At 36.0% G+C, this 23,390-nt stretch overlaps 1 protein-coding gene across 4 annotated transcripts in view; it reads right to left on the bottom strand.

The window, feature by feature from the left end:
* The window catches only part of LOC150094730 (cell adhesion molecule Dscam1-like), a 194,618-nt gene that overhangs the window by 58,178 nt on the left and 113,050 nt on the right, over positions 1–23,390 (bottom strand). For all 4 annotated transcript variants that reach the window (XM_090411357.1, XM_090411356.1, XM_090411354.1 and 1 more), the window contains 2 exons: positions 15,075–15,145; positions 9,980–10,211 (listed from right to left, as the gene is read on the bottom strand). In XM_090411357.1, the coding sequence (XP_090267483.1) occupies positions 9,980–10,211; positions 15,075–15,145 (303 nt within the window). The remainder of the gene's footprint in view (positions 1–9,979; positions 10,212–15,074; positions 15,146–23,390) is intronic.

Genomic DNA, 23,390 nt, shown 5'->3' with positions numbered 1-23,390 from the left:
CTTATTAACATCAAGTTTGTTCAATTTATCATACAACTCTTGCTCATATATAGTCAGTCTCCTCTCCTCATCATCATCAACTGCTCTCAATCTCTCCATGATGTAACATTCATAAGAATGAAAGACCTTTATGAATTGATCATTAAGTATCTCCATTAAATCTTCCACAGCAGTTGTCCTTTCTCGTAGACAGGCTTATACGTTGGTTATGCATTTCTAAATCACTAAGGGAATTGAACAACGTAGATCCGAATATAAATTAAATTATACTTTAATAAATATTTCCGATATTTCGGCCATTTTCAAAAGGAACTTACAAAAAGGCACGTGCACGCATGCACTACAACACACCAACTCACAAATCAGAAAACTTCACAGGCTCCTTAAGAAAGTCACTTCTTGGCCTGTAGAAGTTACCAACAGATTAAAACCGTTTAACTCTATACCCCCCCCCCCATATTTACGGACTCCCAAAAATACATAAAGAAAATGTGCCATTATGTCCCATAGTGGATGGCATTGATTCCCCCACATACAAATTAGCTCAACATTTGGCCAAAGAGCTCACACACTATACTGGCAACACACCATCACACATAAAAACTCAGTCCACTTCAAAGCCAGCATAGAAAACCTTACACTCCAATATACTGACATAATGGTCAGCTTTGACGTCTCCTCATTATTCACAAATGTCCCACTCAAGGAAACTTTAGAGCTAATCCAAGCTAAATTTTCTCCTGATATCTCAGCCCTATTTCAGTTCACAATGAACTCAGGCTATTTTGTTTGGCAGGGAAAATTCTACAAACAAATAGAGGGGACAGCCATGGGTTCACTACTCTCCCCGCCCTTGGCCAATTTCTTTATGGAGACCTTTGAAGAAAAACCCTTAGCCTCTGCCCCACAAAAACCAACCATATGGCTTTGCTATGTTGATGATGATGTGTTCGCTATTTGGTCACATGGCTCTGAAACACTCCTCTCCTTCCTTACACACTTAAACAACCAACACGCCAGAATCAAGTTCACTCTGGAAAAAGGGGAAAACAACAGCCTCCCTTTCCTAGACACACGTGTCACCCGCCAGCCTGATGGAACCTTGTTTTTCTCAGTTTATAGAAAACCCACCCATACAGGCAGATACATTCACCAACAATTCCAAAAAATATTAAAACCTACAAACCACAGTTCCCCCCCACCCCACACACAACAAAGATCACTCTAAATCCATCACCATTCCCTACATCTGAGGCACCTCGGAAAAAATTACAAAAATTTTAAAAAAACATGACCTCACCTCCTGTTACAGGTCTTACAGAAAATTGGCATCCCTTATCTGCTCCACCAAAGACCAACCACTTCCCCTAGACCTACCTGGTGTATACCAGGTCCCTTGCAGTTATAAACTGTCATACTTTGGCCAAACAGGCAGGACAGTGAATATCAGAATTTCTGAACACAAGGACTACATCCGGTTTCACAAGTACAGCCATTCTGGTCTTGCAGACTATGCTCTGGATACATGCCACAGAATACGGTGGAAGAAAGCTACAGTAATACACCATAGCAAATACAAATTCGAAAGACTATTTATGGAATCAGCCTCAGCCCTAAGAAACTCTCCAAACCTCAACAAATTTGGTTGTATACGATGCCCCAAATTTGGGAGGCATACATCAGCAGACCTTTAGCCCAACTGCCAAGAACACCTACTTAGCCCGTTAGAGGGCACCATCAGGACTTCTAGAATACGATAGCTTCATATCTTCATTCTCAGTTACTGTGTTGTAGTGCCTGTGTGCACATGCCTTTTTGTAAGTTCCTTTTGAAAATGGCAACGTGACGTTGCCAAAATATCGGAAATATTTATTAAAGTATAATTTAATTTATATTCGGATCTACGTTGTTCAATTCCCTAAGTGATTTAGAAAAGCAGTTGTCCTTATATTTTCTCCAATCAACAGCATCCTTCCATAATCATTCTTTTTTTTTTTTTTTTTTTTTGCTGGCTACATATCAAAAGAACTCCCTAGGATTCTTTTTAGCTTCATCATCTGACTACTGCTCATACTTCACTTTTGCTACCCATACAAACCAAGTCACTGTCCTTACCTGATCTTTGTAATCCTCATGGAATTGGTTATTACAACTTCTCTTATGCTGCCTCCATAATGCCTTTTTTCTCTGTATCGTATGCTTAATCTCTTCATTCATCCACTTCACACCTACCTTATTTAACCTTCGGATCCTTGGAATACATTTAGACATTGCTTCTACTAAATACTTCTTGAATATCTTCCAAGCTGCATTGATCTCCTTTCCAGTTAACTCCTCATTCCATGCTACACCTGAAATCTTGTAATTAAAATGAAAAGCCAAACGGCTAGTTTTCTGGAAACTTAATAGAAATTAAGCGGATAAAAATCCTATGTTGTTATATAGCCAGTAAGTGAAACTCAAGATTGAGAACTACGATCTATATGAGTTTCAATGCCGAAAAACTATCGCCAATAGTTTTTCAGCATTGAAACTCATATAGATCGTAGTTCTCGATCTTGAGTTTCACTTACTGGCTATATAACAACATAGGATTTTTATCCGCTTAACACCTGAAATCTGTCTACTGAGCTCCTCATGATCACTAGCCTTGTAGTTCCAAATATACCCTTTTCTCACAGAGGTCCTTATACTGCTGGCAACCACCCAGGTAATCATTTAATGTCATTATCACCAACTGGAGGGTGATTTGACACCTCATTTATAATTACATCCTCTGATGAGATGATCAAAATTAAGACTCTCAAATCCTCGTGTGCCCTCAGTTACATACTGTCTGAGGTAGTTATCCCTCAAGACAGTTATCAAAAATTCAAGAAACTCATTTTCTTTACTTCCAGTTGCTATCTCATCATTCCAGTCTATATTGCCATAATTAAAATCACCCATAATGATCACTCTTTTCTTATTTGCTTGACGAATTTGATTATACATTTCATTATATAAATTTCATTTTGACTAATTTCATATATACATTCATTTTGTAGCCAATGGACCAGGACTAGTTATGGTCCTGGTCCATTGGCTACAAAAGCAACGTAGTATTGTGTGACAAATAAATTACCTTAACATCAAAGCATCAGTATGTAAATCTACAGGGTTTGTCGAATGCTCAGGGCATTGTCAAGTACTAAAACTACTTTATTAGGCAAGTTATTGGCACAACAAAATTTTGCTATTTCCAGACAAAAGTGTGACATGTGCCATTTGGTAAAGATTGCCTGGGTCATCCATGCTTTTTAAGAGAATGTCAGAAACAAGCAAATAAGCCTTAACTTCAATGCCAGGTCTATAACAACATCTAAGTATTTCATTCCGTTCATCTCTATCTCACACCATACTGCCTCAAAACTACTGGCATTATTTCCCTCTCATATGATCATAACTCTTTCTCTATCATCAATAGCACCCCTCCCTTTTTACCCTTTCTGTCCTCACAAAACACATTATACTCTTCCATTTCTATTCCTATCAGGATGTTATCCTCATCCAACCATGTCTCACTTATTCCAACAATTTTTGAGTGACCAGACTCAATTAATGCAACCATTTTATTTGCCTTGTTTCTTACACTTCTAGCATTTGTATACAAACACAGCAGCATATTCCTGGATCTATTTACACCAATACCTCTTATTTGATGTGACTTCTCCATGCTTAACTCGAGCCATTTCTTTTTCTCCTTATTCATCTTAGAAACTTCTTCAAATCCAACTGTTTTTCCCTTGATCCCATATCATTTCCTTCCCTTTTTGTGTACACATACCGCATCCTTTTGGAGCATCTACCTTTCTCGTGCTGTGTTCCTCTGTCCACCCTGAACCATCCCATTTCCCTGTCTGTCTTGCACAAATGTTCTCTCATTCTCTATACTCATGCTGCTCACTTCATTCATAACCACCTGTTCAATCTCTCTTGTCTTACTCTCCTGTTCTGCAATATTTTAAGCACCTCCATTTCTTCAACCTATATTCTCCCATCAGTCAATATCATATCTGGCATTTGCAACATCACAACTCAGAATGGTACCGCCCCCCCCCTCCCCCTGCAAAATACTCACTTAGTAATTCAACTATTTGGTTTGGTTCTGTAATCTCCCTGCCATCAGCTCTTTTTTAAAGTCATCCTTCCTCTTTTTACTTGCTACATAACTCTTTAGGATTTCTTTTGGCCTAATCAGCTAACTTTCCTCTCATAATTAGCTTTGGACTTATTTATCATACAGGTAACCTTTCTTGCCTATACCCTGTACCACTCATGGAGATGAATGTGTTATCTATCCATCCATCTACCTGATTTATCCTTCTGACTCCAAGTATGCATTCCGATACTGCCTTCTTCAAACACCCATCGACTACCTTCCCATACAGCATCAAAATTATAATGTATTTAAATGAAATTGTTCCTTTAGTGTGAAAATTGACCTCTACAAGTTGAAAATTTTGTGATTTTGATAAAGAATTATGGTTATTTTATTTTACAAAAAATAGTATTCAACACAAAATACGAGGCTAATCTTCTTGAATGGCAGGCAGTCTCAAGTAGAGTGATGTGGGCAAATACCGGAATGGGGAATTGGACATTGAGACTTATTTGTGCCTATGGTCACACAGAAGGTTCTACTAAGGTAGAAGTGGAGGAATTTTTTGAGGCTTTAGAGAAAGCAACTGATACAATGAAAAAGGAAAACTTGGTCCTTGTTGGGGATCTAAATGGCAGAGTAGGAAATGATTGTCAGACATACAAATTTTCCCAAATTTTCCCCAAATACAAAAATATTTTGGGAAAATTTGGAGAAAAGAGCAAAGCTAATAATAATGGCAAATACCTGTTAGATTTCTGCTCAGGACATCAACTGGTTATTACTAACACCATGTTCCAACATAAAAATGTGCACAAATTCACATGGAGAGAAGAGGCAAGAAATAAGAAAAGTCTCATTGACTATGTTATTGTTGATAGTGATGTTTTCTCCCTTGTGCAGGACACCAGAGTGTACAGAGGATTTGAAATTGGAAGTGATCACTATTTAGTCTTGAGCAGAATAAAATTGAATTTCATATTGAAAAGAATGACATGTAAGAAAGTTTTAAAGCAAATAAAAGTTGAGTATCTCTCAGATGTGAACTGTAGACTAAAATACACAAAGATTATTGAAGAAAAAATGAAAGAGTTTGAGAACAGAAACCAAACCTTGGAGATTTAGTGGCAAGCTTTGAAGAAAACCCTGATTGATTCGGCCAGAGAGGCATGTGGTGAAGTTGTCTGCAAGGATAGAAAAATCAGAACTCAATGGTGGACACAGGAAGTTAAAGAGGCAGTGAAGGAAAAGAAGAAAGCTTATCAAAAGTTCCTGGCAAATAAGTCAGCTTGTGCTCTTAGAGAATACAGAGACAAATGTAAGAAAGCTAAACACTGTGTAAAACTAGCTAAACAAAAGTCATGGGAGGACTTTGGCAAGAACATGGAAAATAAATATCAAGAAGGTAGTAAGATATTCTGGAGGTTGTTGAAGAAGCTTAAAAATGGAGGAAAGAGTGCTGCAAAAGGAATTAGAGATGATAAAGGTGACATGAAAACAGTAGAAAAAGATATCCTTGAAGTATGGAGTAATTACTTCAAAAAATTGCTAAACGAAACAAGCAGTGATAGCACAGTGATAAAAAACACTGACCAGGCATGCAGTCAGGAATACATATCCATACTTGAAGTAGAAAAAGCCATCAAAGGCTTAAAATGTGGAAAGGCAGCAGGAGTAGATGATATTCGACCAGAAATGCTGAAGTATAGTGGTATAAAAGTCTTACAGTGGCTGCACTGTATAGTTCAGAAAGCCTGGACAGAGGGACAAATTCCTGATGATTGGAGTAGAGCTCTAATAGTACCCATATATAAAAAAGGAAATAAAACTGAATGTGAGAATTACAGAGGTATTTCCCTACTGAGTGTTCCTGGCAAGATCTATGCAAGTATACTTGAGAAACGGTTGAGAAGAATTGTGGAAGAAAAGCTTGGTGAAGAACAAGCTGGATTCAGGCCAAATAGAGGCTGTCAGGATCAGATCGTCAGTTTATGACAAATAGTTGAGAAAGCATGGGAATATAACAAAGATCTGTATTTAAGTTTTGTCAATCTGGTAAAGGCCTATGACAAGGTGCCAAGAGAGAAGCTATTCAATATACTACAGTTATATGGTGTAAATGGGGCATTATATCAAGCAATTCTTAGTCTTTATTTGAGTTGTAAATCAGCAGTTAGAATTGAAGGAAGTACAGGAAGATGGTTTAATGTTAAATCTGGTGTGAGACAAGGATGTACATTAATACCTCTGTTATTCATTATCTATATGGATCATATTATGAAGGAAAGTGGTATTAAACATGATATCAAAATTGGAGATGTTAATGTCAGCTCTTTGCTTTATGCAGACGATGTTATACTTCTAAATAAATCCGCTACAAGTTTGCAGGATTCCCTTACTAAATTGAATAACTGTTGTAATAGGTATGGTATGAAGGCCAGCAATAAAAAGAAAAAGACAATGAAAATAGATAGAATCGTTGAAAATGTCAACTGTGTTGTGAACAGAGAACCTGTGGAACAAGTAAAACATTTCAGCTACTTAGGCACGATTTTTACTGAAGATGGTAAATTAAATATGGAAATAGACAACAGAATCAACAAAGCTGGCGTGGTAGGAGGTCAATTGAATAAATTCATATGGAATAAGAGAGAAATTAGTCAGAACACTAAATTAGCTGTATACAAGACAGTGTTCAAACCAGTTTTAACTTATGGATCTGAGAGCTGGGTCAGAAGTAAACCATTTGGCCAAAGACTAGAGACTGCAGATATGAGAGTCCTGAGAAAGATTAAAGGGGTGAACAGATGGCATCAATGGCAATATCATATTAAAAACGAGGATATTAAGAAAGAACTTGACATTGTCAGCATCCAGGAATGTGTTAGCAGAGCTAATCTCAGGTGGTATGGTCACTTAAACAGAATGGGCGAGGAGGGATTGGCAAAACAAGTGTTCTCTGCCAGGTTGGCAGGAAAACGACCCAGAGGAAGACCAAGATATAAGTGGATTGATACGGTACAAAATGCCTTAGATGATAGAAATATAAGATCTGATAATATTGGAGTCTTGACAAGTAACAGACTGATTTGGAGGAAAACTGTAGATAGGGAGTTATTAATGATGTAAATTTTCCATATAGTACTTTCGTATCCTGTACACCTCTTGAGGGTACAAATCAGGAATTTGATGATGATGATGATGATTATTTTACAAAAATTTTTATAAATAACATAAGACAATAAGTTATAAATTAAAGTAAAAATAGGAATAATGGAGAAGCCTTAATGAGATTTGCCTGGTTGAGGGTCATCTGGGTCGACAAGTTCCTTGTCCTTCTTAGTTAAGAATTGCAACAAGAATATATGTTGGGTGTTTTTCCTTCTCTTCTCAACATGCTACAATATGGTTTCAGATCATTTGTTACAGCTCTTAGGATGGAAGAGCAGAGTTTCCAGTCAGATTCATCATCACGAGAAAGAGATTCATATTCAGTTTGTATCTGTGTTAAAGCTTCTTTAAGTGTCTCTGTGGTGAGTGATCCTGAGTGGTACCATTTCCTATACTTGTCTTCCTTACAGTCTTCGTTAACAAGTTGCACTGCCAGCTCTTCCAAATCGTCCTTGAAAAAGTTGCTCTCCATGACTCTCTACAACTCTGATGTCATCACACATTTCCAATGCCAAAATTCTTGGCCATTCTAGACACACCATCTGCCACTTCCAAAACAGGCTCAAAGTCAGGAATTGCATCGGTAATAATTTCCACCAGACACCATTCATCCACGACTGACCTCTTCCCGAGTTGCTTCAATTCTATTGTACTTTTAAGGATATTAAAGAACTTCCAGTAGTCTCTCACAGACAAAAAATGAGATGCCTACACTGCCTCGACAATCTCACTAAAGGTTTTGCATAAGTAGCATGTCTTGAAGGCTGTAATCACACCCTAGTCCATTGGCTACAAAAGCAACATAGTATTGTGTGACATATAAATTACCTTAACATCAAAGCATCAAAGGTATGTAAATCTTCAGGGTTTGTCAAATGCTCAGGGCATTATCAAGTACTAAAACTACTTTATTAGGCAAGTTATTTGCACAACAAAATTTTGCTATTTCTGGACAAAAGTATGACGTGTGCCATTCGGTAAATATTGCCTGGGTCATCCATGCTTTTTCAGAGAATGCCAGAACAAGCAAATAGGCCTTAACAATGCACTCCATAACATGGGCTGTCTCTACACGGTACACCAACAGTGATTTTAATTTGTCACACAATATTACATTAATTTTGTATTGCCACCCATCAGCCATGTAAGTCAGTCTTTTGCAGCCTTAAAACCAGGAATAGATTTCTCTTCACAGGCTGTGTATGTCCTAATAGGTATCTTTTTCCAGTACAGATCTATCTCATCCACTTGCTGCAGAAACATCGGCACTAGCTATAATCAATCTCCCAAGGGAGCGATTAAAAAAATTGCCCAAGAGTAACTTCATTGCATGTGTTGCACTGACACAGTGCAATTAATTATATTACCAGCACAGTGAAAATTGTGTTTTGTTCTTCAGGCAAAGTGGTAGTTATTACTATATAATTTTAAACAGCAATTGAAATTGCTAAACAATTTTTTCCTCATTCTTAAATATAAATTTCATCAAAATAACTTCATGCATTCATGACTGTTTCATGTAGATATATGAACGAACCACAACAAAGCTAATAAATAGGTGTGCTGCTCACTTGCAAATGTACCTAAAAAGTATCATAATATCTATCAGTTATCAATGGTTATATAATTTTTGAGAACTGAAAGCAGTAAATCTGGCATATAATCTCAGAGTGAAGATAAAGTAAATAACTAGAGAAGCCTCATATGTGCCATACTCGCATAAGAGAAGGTCAAAATTTATATTGCTATCAGTTTACAATAAAAAATTGAGAAATTGAAAACAATTATATTTTGAAATGACCACATAATATTTCTATGAAATAACAACAATTAAGTTGAAAAAAAATGTATCATTTGTCAAATTATCATCAGCTTCCATAAAATGAAACCCTCTCCCCTTCGAGTCTTGTGTGTTCTTCTGCTGCAGATTTGACAAAAGTTGTCTTTAACTCATATCTCAATCATAATGTTAGTCTTCTAAGGCCAACAACAAATAAACAAATATAGTCATCACAGAGTAAGAATAAGAACTCTACTATTTATTACTTAAACTTTATAAAAAGAAAGTTATATTATTAATGATTCAAATTATCAGTTAAAAAAAAACAGAAACAGAAAAGTTATGTGAAATGATTAATTTCATATAAACTTTTTACTTAAGTATCAAGGGCATCCTCATTATAATTTAAAAATGGAATTAAAGCACAAGCAAACATAACTGAAGATTCAACAATACTGACATGGTGATAAAGCATGATGCAATCTTTTTTTTACAATGTTAAAAATATTAATTAAACTAAGGAGAACAATTTCTTATGAAGAGAATTTAGCCTATGAGATAAATTTAGATTAGAGTGATGAACATTCCACAGCTCTCCAGTACAAATGGCTCATATGTAGGATTTTTGTCTTCTTCCTCCAAAGAAGCCTGTGTTTGCAAGGGATGGCATGTTCTCCAAGTCTAGATTGTTCCAGCTCATATAATTTAATAATTCATATGAAATAAATCATTTCATATTAGTTTTCTATTGCTACTTTTTTATATAATTATGCCTACTTATGTTCCAATTCTTCAAAAAAATCCATTTAATATATATATATATATATATATATATATATATATATATTTATTTATTTATTTAACAAAACAAAAACACTAATATATACCAATGTCTAATGTCTTCTGTAATATTTCATGTGATGCTGGGCCAATTCCTGCTGAGTTAAATGCTTTTATAATTATAGAATAAACAGCAGAACTTTTAAGATCTTTAAGTAAAAACATTCTTTCCATTTTGAATTCTAGTTTATGAAACAGATACTTTTGTGAACTGTTATGAATCCTATGTCCTATAATATATCCTTGAATGACACCATTTCTACTAAAAAGTGGAGGAGGCTGTATAAAAAAAAAGAGAGAAATAAGAAGAGTCTCCTTTTTTTAATGAGAAATATTTATAATTTTTTTCATAACTGCTTTCCTAAGTTCATGAATTTCAGAAAGATTACATGCATATAACATTTTTTAAACAAAATTACCATGCACATCTTTTAGAGATTAAACTTTGAATCTTTATCAGGAACTAGTACAAAACTAAATACAAGTATTATTATCACAAGAGACCTCTAGGGAGTCAGGGACTCATCACCTCCAAAGGCGAGCCATTCTAGTCATGCACTGCCTTATGAGTGAAAAATCTGGCTCTTACTCACTTTCTTGACTGCATTCTCAACTTCCATACTTGTCCTCTCATCCTCTCACAACCTTTCATAAAATGAAAAATTCTATCTACTGGTATCCTGTAGATAGAATTTTTCTTCTATCTACAGGATACCAATATTCTAGAATAACCATTCAAAAGTTTGTACATCTCTATCATATTACTCCTCTATCTCTTGTCTGCAGTCTAAAAATTTTCAATCTCTCCTCATAACTACTTTAAGACTCTCCTTTGCACCTTCTTAACTGTATCTTCATTATTTCACGAATCAGGAGATCATATCTGAGCACACTAGTCCAGATAAGGTAGTATCAAGGTAAAGAGGCAAAAATGACTTCTTTATTATTACATGTCAGTATTCATTTCAGCATTGCCATTATATTGCATCAGCATTTCATGAAATAAAGAGGTTATGATGTCATTATATAAGGCCTTGAAGAGTCCTCACATGGATTATTGTGCACAGATCTGGCCGAAGGGTTTCATGGTGATGAGGATATGTTGGAAAGGATCCAGAGAAGATTCACAAAGGTTGTTGGTGGTCTTTGGAATGTGTAGTATGAAGACAGATTGAGAGAGTGTAAGTTGCAGAGCCTCATGAATAGGAGGAAGAGGGGAAGGATATGATTTAAACATATAAACTAGTCAGTGGTTGTTATCAAGTTGACATGGAAGAGATTTTTCATAAAATGGGAGAGGAGAGGTAGAATAAGAGCCTATTGCTTGAAACTGTATAAAGAGAGTGCGAGCAGAGGAGTGATGAGCAAGTTTTTTGCATGGAGAGTGGTTGGTGAATGGAATGGATGGCCTGAGTGTGTTGTGAATGTAGACACATTGAATAATTTTAAGGCACGGTTGGATGAACATTGTGTGCAATAGTGTGTACCTCCCACAATCAGTCTCTGACTCTATGGAGGTCAGATGTTAATAATAATAATAATTTGCTCTTTCCACTAATTTAGTACCTTGCCAGAGTTTAGACACAGACTAAACAGCTTAGTCAGGGTCACTGACAGTTCTGTTGCACATTCTCATATAATACATCGGTCGATGAGCAATCAGGAATATATTTAAGGTTGCTGTGGGCTTAGGCTATAACTTTTAATAAGTCTCTCTCTCTCCTCCTACTGAGTAAGCCTTAGGTTTAATAGCTTTGCATGAACCTTGTAATGATGGGGTCCTAAGCTGTAGCTTGTCTAGCTTATTGCATAAATCAGACCATGCATCCAATTAAATGCTGTATTCACATCATAATTTCTCAATATGCTAACTTCTCCAGGTCATCTACTTCAAATCTCACATTAGCCTGCCATAAACAATTACACGATAACCACAGCAATTAACGCACACTATGTTTAAAGCATGGTATGATGAGCTGTGTGTATCATAAAAGGACCTCCCAGATGAGTCTTTGACTCCATGGGGTCTTGGGTAATAATAATAATAAATGAAAGTACAGATATTTTGTACTGAAAATAACAGTACATCATCAGTACATCAGGATGATGTACTGTTATTTTCAGTATGAAATATCTGTACTTTCATTTCATGAAAGTTAATTACTGTAGTTATCATGTAATTTGTTGTCTATAGTCATGCCACAAGTACCTTTAAAGATTAGTTTGTCAGATTGAGACAAACTAAATGGCAATATCAATAACTAGTGGCAATATCTCAATGGCAATATCTCCATCTGTATGATACATCCATTCATAGACCACTTTAGTAACTCAACTATTTCATCTTCTGTCATCAACAAAAAGTTATCCATCTACAATCATTCTTAGCCTTACATGCAACACAAGCAAAAATTCTTTAGGCTTTCCTTTGGTCTCCTTAGTTAATTTCCTGCCATAATCTGATTTAGCTCTGTTAGCTATGTTAGTTACTCTTCTTGTCTGCAATCTGTATTACTCAAGGGCATGCTAATCACTTTTTTCCTTTATATTCCTTCCCTCCATAATGTTTACTTTTTTCTGTTTTTTTACAGCTCCTGCTTATGATGTTATGTATCAATTTAGCTCCCACTTTTTTTTTTTTAAATATAACTTCTATCCATGAAAGGTTGTGAATCTAAAGTACATTAGCACTGTGGGCAGGCTAAGGTCTCTTTTTTATTTATTAACTTTTATAATTTTTTTGTATATTTTTTAAAATTGTTTTTTACCTGGTCTCCTTAACTCAGAACACCAAATGTCGAACTTTTTCAAGCCATTTCAGACATCTAATAAGTGGGATGCAGGTTTCTCACTAGAAAACAATATTCATACCACTTAATTAACTTCCTTATCCTGCATTTGTAGCCTGATATGGCTTTCCTCAACCCCCCCCCTTGATATTTCCCAGGCACTACTGACATTCTTCCCTTGTAGCTTCTTATGCTATGGCACCACTGCAAGATGCCTCTTAAGCTTGTTAGAAATTCTACAGGTTTAGCGACTTTCTAAGTTTATAGCAGCAACCAATAATATATTTTGTCTTTTTGGCCTCAATCCCACACCAGATAGCCTTAATTCAACTATTTCTCTCAGATCTAACATCCTCCTTAATTCAATTTTTCTGGTTGAAGTTTTTCAGCTATCATCAGCAATATCCTCCTCCTGTCCTATTCCCTCCATCCTCCATGAAAATATAATACCCCTTACATTCTTGCCCAATATCATTTTCTGTCAACCAGGTCTCAGTAATGCTGATATTAGTGCCTAAAACCCCTCCTTTTTATTTCTGATACTTTCTGATACATCCTCTTGGGTCCCCAATTATCCTTGGGTAATCTAATTACTAACCCATTCAGATTTGAATCCTGGGAAATTGTACTTGTCATTTCATTTTTGCACTTGCACTCATTTTTCCTAGGTGATACACAAATGATTGACTACAGCCACCCAATACTTCTAGTTTCCCTGATTTTGCACTTACAACCTCTCACTGCACAACACTTAATCCAAACATCAAACTACAGAACCATTCAAATGCAATTCATCACACATATACAAGACTCTCTGTCAATCAAATATTTATAAACTGCATACACACTTCCTCCTACACAACTTTTGTACCTTCTCAGTTCATTCACATCATACTGTGGAAGCAGGCTCACAATTTTTATTTTCTCTCTCTCTCTCTCTCTCTCTCTCTTCCTCTTCTTTTCACCTCCTCCAGTAATTCTTTTATATACTCTCATTCCATATGTCTCATCTTTCAAATGATTCCTGCCTGCCAAAATGATCTATTTCCCGCACGCACGCACACACACACGTACATACATACATACTGTACATCTAGGAAACGTGTTTTCATCATGTATCTATATAGAATACCCTCTTCTTATTCCCTTTCTTCTTTAGCCATCTGGATTAAAGAACAAGGGGAATAAGATGAGAAGTCTGTAAAGAAATTTCTCTTCTTCTTCAGGCCTCCAGAGAGCAAATTTTGACCTGAGGACCTGTACTGCTTCTAGAACAACAGGTTCTAGGTATTGAAACAAAAGGTTGTAACAAAAAAAAAAGGAATAAAATAAAAATAAATAAATGACCCTTGCCAAACTCCTTAAAATGAAATACCCCACCTCCCAATCAAAACCAGACTAAGCATACATCATATCCCTACATTAAAGGTAAAATAGATAGACTGGAATCACTCCTAAAACAACACAAAATTAGAAGAGTCTATAAATCTCTAGAAAAGTCTCCACCTTCCTGAGACAAATCAAGGACATAAGGATCTTCTTTCCTTCTTGGATGTATACAGTATCCCCTGTCAATGTTGGATCCAGTACTTTGGACAGACAGGATGGACCACCTTGGTAAGAAGAAAAAATGCAGGCTAGCACAGCAATGGGTGGGGACTATTTCATTAGGTGGAAGAGAGCTGCACTACTACACAAATCCTGCTTCAAATCACAGAGATTGTTCCTGGAAGCAGCTCACATTCTACATAATCTGCAAACTGCAATAGAACTGAGATGTAATCCTACACATTTCCCCCACCCCTATCCTTCTTCAGAGAGCTAATGTCACCCATCAATAAAGTTCACCGTTTTTGTTCTCAAGGTTATTTCATTCTCAGTCTTTATAGAGTGTGTCTGTAAAGTACCTTAAATAATGTAGCTCGAGATGATGAAATTTGATGTTTAAATAATTTATTTAGTTAGTAAATTATTTATTTTCATTCCAGTTCCAAGTAATTTTTATTTCTGAGACTTCAACAGGAATCACTACAGCAGCTATAGAAATTTTAATATTGTACATTCATCATGCTACTCTTTGAACATGCCTTGGTTGCCATTCTTTTTGTAGCACTGTTGAGTTTAGTATAACTCACATGCCAGACATACTCAACTGGTCATTAAACATACAAAAAAAACCTACCAGTAACAATCATTAATACTGTGAAATATTTTCTAAAATAAAATCAATTATCTGGATGCCACATACTTTATGTAACACTCCACAAACTCAATAAATTTCATTATTTATTCAAATTACCTTAATGATGTTCCAAGTTACATATTTAATTATTTTCATTTATTTAACTGTTACCTTCCAAGTGACTTTTAGAACTGTAGAATGTACTGCTTGAACATATACATTAGTTGGTGCACCTGATGGAGCTGAGCAAAAAAATTGAAAAATAAAAAAATATATAAATATTTCTCAAAGCATTTTAATTATAAAATAAATAAATCATTAAATAATGCATAGCTATGATCTCAGCAAATGCAATTATAATTATCATGTTGGAGGCTTGATGGAATGTATACAGCACTTGGAAAAGGTTTAAAAATGATTTTAATACTTACAATATTTCATCTCAGTCACAGAGACATCTTCAGGGATTACAAAAAAACTAATGTAACATACACTCAAATACAACACAATACTAAGTTAACCACGTGGGTGACTAAAGTCCTATCTAGGTGGTGTGCCCTCTATAGGCGAATGGAGAATGATGAAATGTTCATTTGCCCATAAAGGTTGCACTACCTAGATAGGCCTTTAGAGTCACCCACGTGGTTAGCTTAGTATTGTGTTGTATTTGAGTGTATGTAACATTAGTTTTTTATAATCCCTGAAGATGTGTCAATGTCTGAGACGAAATAATGGAAGTATTAAAATCATTTTTAATCCTTTCCGAGTGCTGTACACATCCATAAGCCTCCAACATGATGTCCTCACAACACTTAAACCTCAACACACGGCAACTGTAATTACATAGTGAATAATTGCAAACTATCAGTTCATCCTTTAAATATTATAATATAACTTTTTCCCTTCATTTTTCTTTTTAATGCTGAAGGTTTAAGCAGGCATATTTTTCTGTCATTCTCTATGAATTTTTGTCATCTAAGCATTTCAGTTATATGTTATAAAAATTCATTCTGCTTTAAAACAAACAATGTAGACACTTAACTATCTTCAAGCTTTCTTTATCATTGAGATAAAGTTGTTCTAAATGGTAATAAGTGTGTTGAAATGAATTTTTCCAAACTAAACTCACCTCTGGCATACACTTGCGCCAAAATTAATATCTTGGTGTGATTTTTTTTTTTTTAAATAAAATGCAACACAATCTTGCAATTTTAAGATATAAAAAAACTGTTGCAAAAACAAGGCTGAAATGTTTTTTTTTTTTTTTTTTTTTTTACAAATTACCATTTAAGCACTGAAACTGCTGGCAACTAACAGCTGTGGCAGTTTTTACTGAGCTAAAACAGTTCAAAATAAGTCACTGGCAAGAGTGTTGTGTCAAAAAGTAAAATAAGTGAAACATTTGCAGGTTGAAAGCCAGTTCTCCGCTGTAGTGTACTGTAGCATTTTCAGACAACTTTTTTTTTAAAATTACAGAGTAGATAGTTCATTCAGCATTTCAATTGATTTAATGCTATAGCAATAACAATTATTTACTATACATCAATACAATCAAGTCGAAAGCAAAGACTATCATATATATAACCGTGGCCTGTTGAATTGAAACATTGGTGTGAAAGATTTTCTAGTGCTTAGATTTTCTACTACCAAAGATGCTTTGTATCCTTGGTAGTAGTAAGCACTATAATGGTAGTAATATTATAAAAGCACTCATTTCTCACTTATGGTAATAAGTCAATCTGAAAAGAGACATCTGAAGTTCAGGAAAGTACAGTGAAGCACCAATGCTCGTCTCATTTCAAAGTCATGTTTGCAAAAAAATTAAAGACAGAAACTTAAACTTACATGAAGTAAATATATTGTAAAATTTATGCCTAGTATCAAAGGCAGTACATTGGTCCTCCTTTCTTTTAGTGGCCTGTTTTAGTGCTACAAATAGTCCTACATTGGCTAAGTGTGAGGGTTTTGACTAAAACCATTTAAGGTATTCTATTCTTGAGAGACACTTGTGATATTATAAACACGTTAACAAAAGAATATTTTAATCTATTATAATTATGGCTATTTTGCCTGCTTCAGTTTAGGAGAACTCTATTAACATACACAGGTCCTACATAATCTCCGAGGTTTGGAAGCTTCACAACATAAAATTGAGGTGTTATCGCCTGACCAATTCTGTTTTTGACGTGTTTGTGTTATCGCCCGACCAATAGGCGATAACACAAACATGTCAAAAACAGAAGCACCAACCCGACCTGACATAGCATCCACTTTCCCAATGTGTTCAGATGACGACCAAAAATAGTCGAAACGGACCGCACCCCGTCAACCCCCTTTTTCCCTTCCCTATATAAAAAATCAACCCTTTCACCTTTTCCCCACCCTATATAGCATAATAATATAATATATATGTTTATATATATATTACTAAAAAAAACCCAGGTTTTTCTAATTTAATTCTCCCAAATTGCCTACCCCCCCCCACACACACTCAGTAGTTTTTCGGACATCGCAGAAAGAAGAAAAGCCGCAACACCCAGAAAAAGGTATGTGTAAATTTCTCTTCCTTATGCTACATATAATTTTTGGTAAATTTACATCTACAATGCCCTAAGAATCCATGAGTAAATAGCCAATGACATTTAAACAGGGGCACCCTAAACTGAAGCAGGCAAAATAGCCATAATTATAACAGTTCATTAAGAGGAGTGACATGGGAGTTTTCCCAGAAATAATATACAGAATATTTTAATGTTTGCCAAATATTTCAGTCTGAAACTAACAGACTATCCTCAGTGGCATGATAGGAACAGTTTTTACAAGGTGAAATACAAACAATTGATCATTCAAAAGTAGAACAAGCCACATGATGTTACATTGCTAAGCATTAAAGAGTGGTAAATTTCATATAACAATTTTAAGTTATAAATTCAATTAATGATAACATTAGACTAATGTAAGAATTAAAGGTCATCATCATCATCATCAAATTCCTGACATTCATCCTCAAGGGGTGTACAGGATATGATAGTACTACATGAAAAATTTACATCATTACTTCCTACCTACAATTTTCTGCCAAGTCAGTCTGTTACCTGTCAAAGCTACAACATTGTCAGATCTTATATTTATATATCTATCTTCTAAGGCATTCATGCCATCTGTTCACACCCCTAATCTTTCTCAGGACTCTCATATCTGCTGTCTCTAGTCTTTGGTCAAGTGTTTTACTTCTGACCCAGCTCTCAGATCCATAAGTTAAAATTGGTTTGAACAATTTATACAGCTAATTTAGTGTTTTGACTAATTTCTCTCTTATTCCATATAAATTTATTCAATTGACTTCCCACCATACCAGCTTTGTTGATTCTGTTGTCTATTTCCATATTTAATTTACCATCTTCACTAAAAATCGTGCCTAAGTAGAAATGTTTTACTTGATCTATAGGTTCTCCATTCACAATGAAGCTGATATTTTCCATGCTTCTGCCTATTTTCATTGTCTTTGTCTTTTTATTGCTGACCTTCATGCCATATCTATCACAACAGTTATTCAATTTAGTCAGGGAATCTTGCAGACTTGTAGCGGATTTATTTAGAAGTATAACATCATCCGTATAAAGCAAGGAGCTGACATTAACATCTCCAATTTTAATATCAGGTTTAATACCACCTTCCTTCATAATATAATTCATATAGATAATGAATAACAGAGGTGATAATGTACATCCTTGTCTGACACCAGATTTAACATTAAACCATCTCCCTGTAGTTCCTTCAATTCTAACTACTGACTTACAACTCAAATAAAGACTAAGTATTGCTTGATATAATGATCCACTGACACCATACAACTGTAGAGTTTTGAATAGCTTCTCTCTTGGCACCTTGTCATTGGCCTTTTCCAGATCTACAAAACTTAAATACAGATCTTTGTTATTATTATTATTATTCAAGCCTCCATGGAGTCAAAAGATTCATCGTGGGAGGTCATTCCTAAGAACATAAAGTCTCTCAAGATTCATCGAGGGGAGGTCCCCCTTAAGAAACACAAAGTCTATCATACCACTCCTTAAACTCATTGACCGTTCTTGCTCTCACCACTCCATCAGGCAATGCATTCCACGGTTCTACCACCCTCCACACAAAGAAACCACTCCTCACCCTCTTGCTCACAGTTTCATTTCGTAACTTCCAGGGATGGCCTCTTGTAATCACTCCTTCCCACTGTTCAACCATGCGAAAGAACTCCCCAGTGTCAACCCTGTAACCACCTCTCAACAGTTTAAAAGTCTCAATCATATCACCTCTCCTCCTTCTATCCACCAAACTCTGCAGTCCACATTCCCTCAGCTGATCCTCATAACTATGCTTGTACAGTCCTGAAACCATCTTTGTCATCCGTCTTTGTATCCTTTCCACAGTTAATTTATCCCCTTCAAATCCTGGGGGACCAAATCTGAGAACAATAGTCTAAGTGTGGTCTGATCAGAGACTTATACAACGGAATGATAATCCTTTTATCTCTGCAGGTCAGTGTCCTTCTCATAATTGCAGCAATCCTCTGTGTTACCTTCACCACCTTTGCAATATGTCTCCTAAATTTCAGGTTTCTGTCAATCATCAACCCCGGATCTCTTTTCTCCCCTACTTCCTCCAGTATAACTCCTCCCATAGAGTATGCAGCATCCCATCGATGTTTCCCAAACCTCAAGACCTTACATTTTGCTGCGTTAAACTGATACCCCCATTCATTTGCCCATCTATCTAGCTTATTCAAATCCTCTTGCAGGGCTACCACATCTGCACTATTACCACATGTTGGAGACTTAATGGATATTTTTACAACACTTAAAAAGAATTAAAATAGACTTTAATGCTTCCTATATTTCGTCCTAGTCACTAGGACATCTACGGGGATTACAAAAAAATGATTAATGTAACATATGCACAAATAACAAACAATACTAAGCCCAACCACGTGGGTGACACTAAAGTCCTATCTAGGTAGAGCGCCCTCTAAGGGCAGTAGTAGGTGGCCTGGAATGTAAGGTGGGAACTCTGGTGATGAGTGTTTCCCAAATCTTCGGAAGCTTAATGCACCCATATTTATTGAGATTTGGTTGGTTTTTGAGAGCTGCTGCTGCTTCTAAGAAAAGATATCTCTTCCATAGCCTCATTTTCGCATGCAATTCCTGTTTAATATTGTTTGTCATCCACTTTACTCCAAATTTTTGTTCTCTTTTTGAATCCTGGTATACAACTTACCATTGCTGCTAACAAATATTCTTTTACAATTTCTTACACACTAATGATATCCCGACCTTCCAATTCCTCCCTCCGTGAAACTTCCCAAAGTTGACGTCTAACACTATTATCATCACCTGCTTTATAATTCCACATAAGTTCCCGTCTCTTTGATACTCCTGCATGTCTATTCATTTTCCAAGTCAAAACCATATGGTCACTCTCTCCAACTGGTGGGAGAGATGTCATCTCAGTTATTATCAACTCTTCTGATGCTATAACCAAATCCAAAACTCTTGAACCTCTTGTTCCCTCTGTTACATGTTGTCTAAGACATTTGTCCCTCAAGAATTTTAGAAATTCCATCCCCCCCCCATTGCAACATGCATCTTCCTCTCTCCAATTTATACTACTGTAGTTAAAATCTCCCATAACAATCATTCTTCTTGCACTTGCCAAACTTAACTGTCTAAACATCTCCTGGTCCCCATCCTCTGTGCTCCTGGGTCTGTAGCAACACCCCACTAAATATCCTGTCTTGCCTACCTCTACCTCACACCATATGCTCTCAAAATCATTTGTCTCACTTCCTTCCAAAGCCTCCACTCTTAGAGGACATAGGTCATCACTTATCATAAGCAGTACCCCACCACCATGCTTTCCCCTCCTATCCTGACAAAAAATGCTGTACCCAGCAACTTCTATTCGTGTTATTATATCCCCTTCTGTCAACCACGTCTCAGTGATCCCAATAACTTTTGCCAGGCTGATGCTATCTGCACCACCAATTCCTCTCCCTTATTCCGGGTATTAGTATAAAGCATATAAATGCCATTGTTTCTATACCCAGCATTATTCCTTCTAGACTCCACTGGGCTCAGTGTTACCTGATGTCGTTTCCCATCTCCAAAGTATCCATTCCCACAAGAGGTCACCCCTGCTATCATCCTCCCTGGGACACAATGAGTCATTCAGAACAGCAATCACTCCAGATGCCTATGTCCTTCCTCATTCAAATGTAAGCGGTATCTCGCATAAAATTCTTCTCTTTCCTCAAATGCACTCCAAGCATCCATGACTTTTCAACTATTTCCATATTCCCATGACCTTTCAACTATTTGTCTTAAAGTGAATATCTGATCCTGAAAGCCTCTATTTGGCTGAATCCAGCTTGGTCTTCACCAAGCTTCTCTTCCACAATCCTTCTCAACCGTTTCTCAAGTATACTATCTTAAATCTTACCAGAAACACTCAGTAGGGAAATACCTCTGTAATTCTCACATTCAGTTTTATTTCCCTATTTATATATGGGTACTATGAGAACTTGACTCCAATCATCTGGAATTCGTCCTTCTGTTCAGGCCCTCTGAACTATGCAGTGTAGCCACTGAAAAACTTTTATACCTCCATACTTGAGCATTTCTGGTCTAATATCATCTAGTCCAGCTGCCTTTCCACATTTCAGGCTTTTGATGGCTTTTTCTACTTCAAGCATGGATATTCCTGATTGTATGCCTGGTCAGTGTTTTTTATCACTGTGCTGTCATCACTGCTATTTTCATTTAGCAATTTTTTGAAGTAATTACTCCATACTTCAAGGATATCTTTTTCTCCAATTTTCATATCACCTTTATCGTCTCTAATTCCTTTTACAGCACTCTTTCCTCCATTTCTGAGCTTCTTCAACAACCTTCAGAATATCTTGCCACCTTCTTGATATTTATTTTTTATGTTCTTACCAAAGTCTTCCCATGACTTTTGTTTAGCTAGTTTTACACAGTGTTTAGCTTTCTTACATTTGTCTCTGTATTCCTCTAAGAGCACAAGCTCTGACTTATTTGCCAGGAACTTTTGATAAGCTTTCTTCTTTTCCTTCACTGCCTCTTTAACTTCTTGTGTCCACCAGAGAATTCTGATTTTTCTATCCTTGCAGACAAACTCACCACATGCCTCTCTGGCAGAATCAATCAATGCTTTCTTCAGAGCTTGCCACTGAATCTCCAAGTTTTGATTCCTGTTCTCAAACTCTTTCATTTTTTCTTGAATAATATTTGTATATTTTAGTCTACAGTTCAGATCTGAACTGTAGACTAAAATATACAAATATATAAAATATCTCATATTTGTTAAATTAGGGACACAAAACACATGTGTTGAAAAGATTATTTTACTGATTAATAATAAAATAATAACTTTACGTTTCGACCCCTCTATTGAGGTCATCTTCAGAAGGATACATTCAGAAGTATAAGAACAAGCAAGCTACATGCTGTTGCACTCTATACAAAAAAATTACATCTACGTTGTTAACTAATCTTTTTTCTAGCCTGCCCTCTAGTGAAAAAAATAATAATAATAATAAAATAAAATAAAATAAACAAAAATAAAATAAAAACTACAATAAACTCTGCTAAAGTCCTCACGTACTAGGATTCTTTTGGAATTATACAGTTATCTTCTGGATTTGTAGAGTACAGGTTACTATTGAATGTTCAAGAGAAGAAAAAAAAAAAAAACACTTCACTAGGTCTTGTGTTGAGATTTTTCTTCGTGGTTGCTATGAAGGTTGTAGATGGGTCCTTCACATTCTTGGAATTGTTAGACCATCATTTTTATTCAGATTCGGATTATGTTTGAGCATTTCACATGCTTCCTTGAATTTCCGCTCGAACCAGGTTTTGGTGCGGTGTAAGGACTTGGTACCTTTCCACTCAATTCTGTGGTATGTTTGGAGTGCGTGGTCAGAAAGGCCAGTTTTTCCAAAATGGAGGTATTTTATGTGATGTTTGTGTTCATCCTTTCTGATTGGGATGGTTTGCCCTGTTTCCCCTATGTATGGTATGTTACATGTGCAATCTATTTTGTAAACCCCTGGGTGGGCTAAGTGTGGCAGGGGATACTTGGAAGAACTGAGTAGGTGTCTTAATTTTGTCAGGGGTTTAAAGGTGGTTTTGATGTTGTATTTGTGTAGTGTTCTGTCTATTTTTTCTGAAATGCCTCTAACATATGGTATAGCAATAGCATTCTTGAAATCTTTTTTGTTATTAGTGGTATCTTTGTGGAGGATCTTGTGAATGGTTTTTATACTGTATCCATTTTTTATAAAGGTATGTTTGATGGTCTCATATTCATCGTTAAGAGCTTGTTCATTTGAACAAATGGTTTGAGCTCTGTGTTTAAGGGTGCTTATGACTCCTAGTTTTTGAGTTGGGTGGTGATAAGAAGTTTTGTGTATGTACT

This window comes from Typopeltis vanoorti, chromosome 21, assembly GCF_054136105.1.
Source record: "Typopeltis vanoorti isolate ZY-2024b chromosome 21, IOZ_Tvanoo_1.0, whole genome shotgun sequence".
Classification (NCBI taxonomy): domain Eukaryota; kingdom Metazoa; phylum Arthropoda; class Arachnida; order Uropygi; family Thelyphonidae; genus Typopeltis; species Typopeltis vanoorti.
This window is presented reverse-complemented; position numbering and strand designations above follow the sequence as displayed.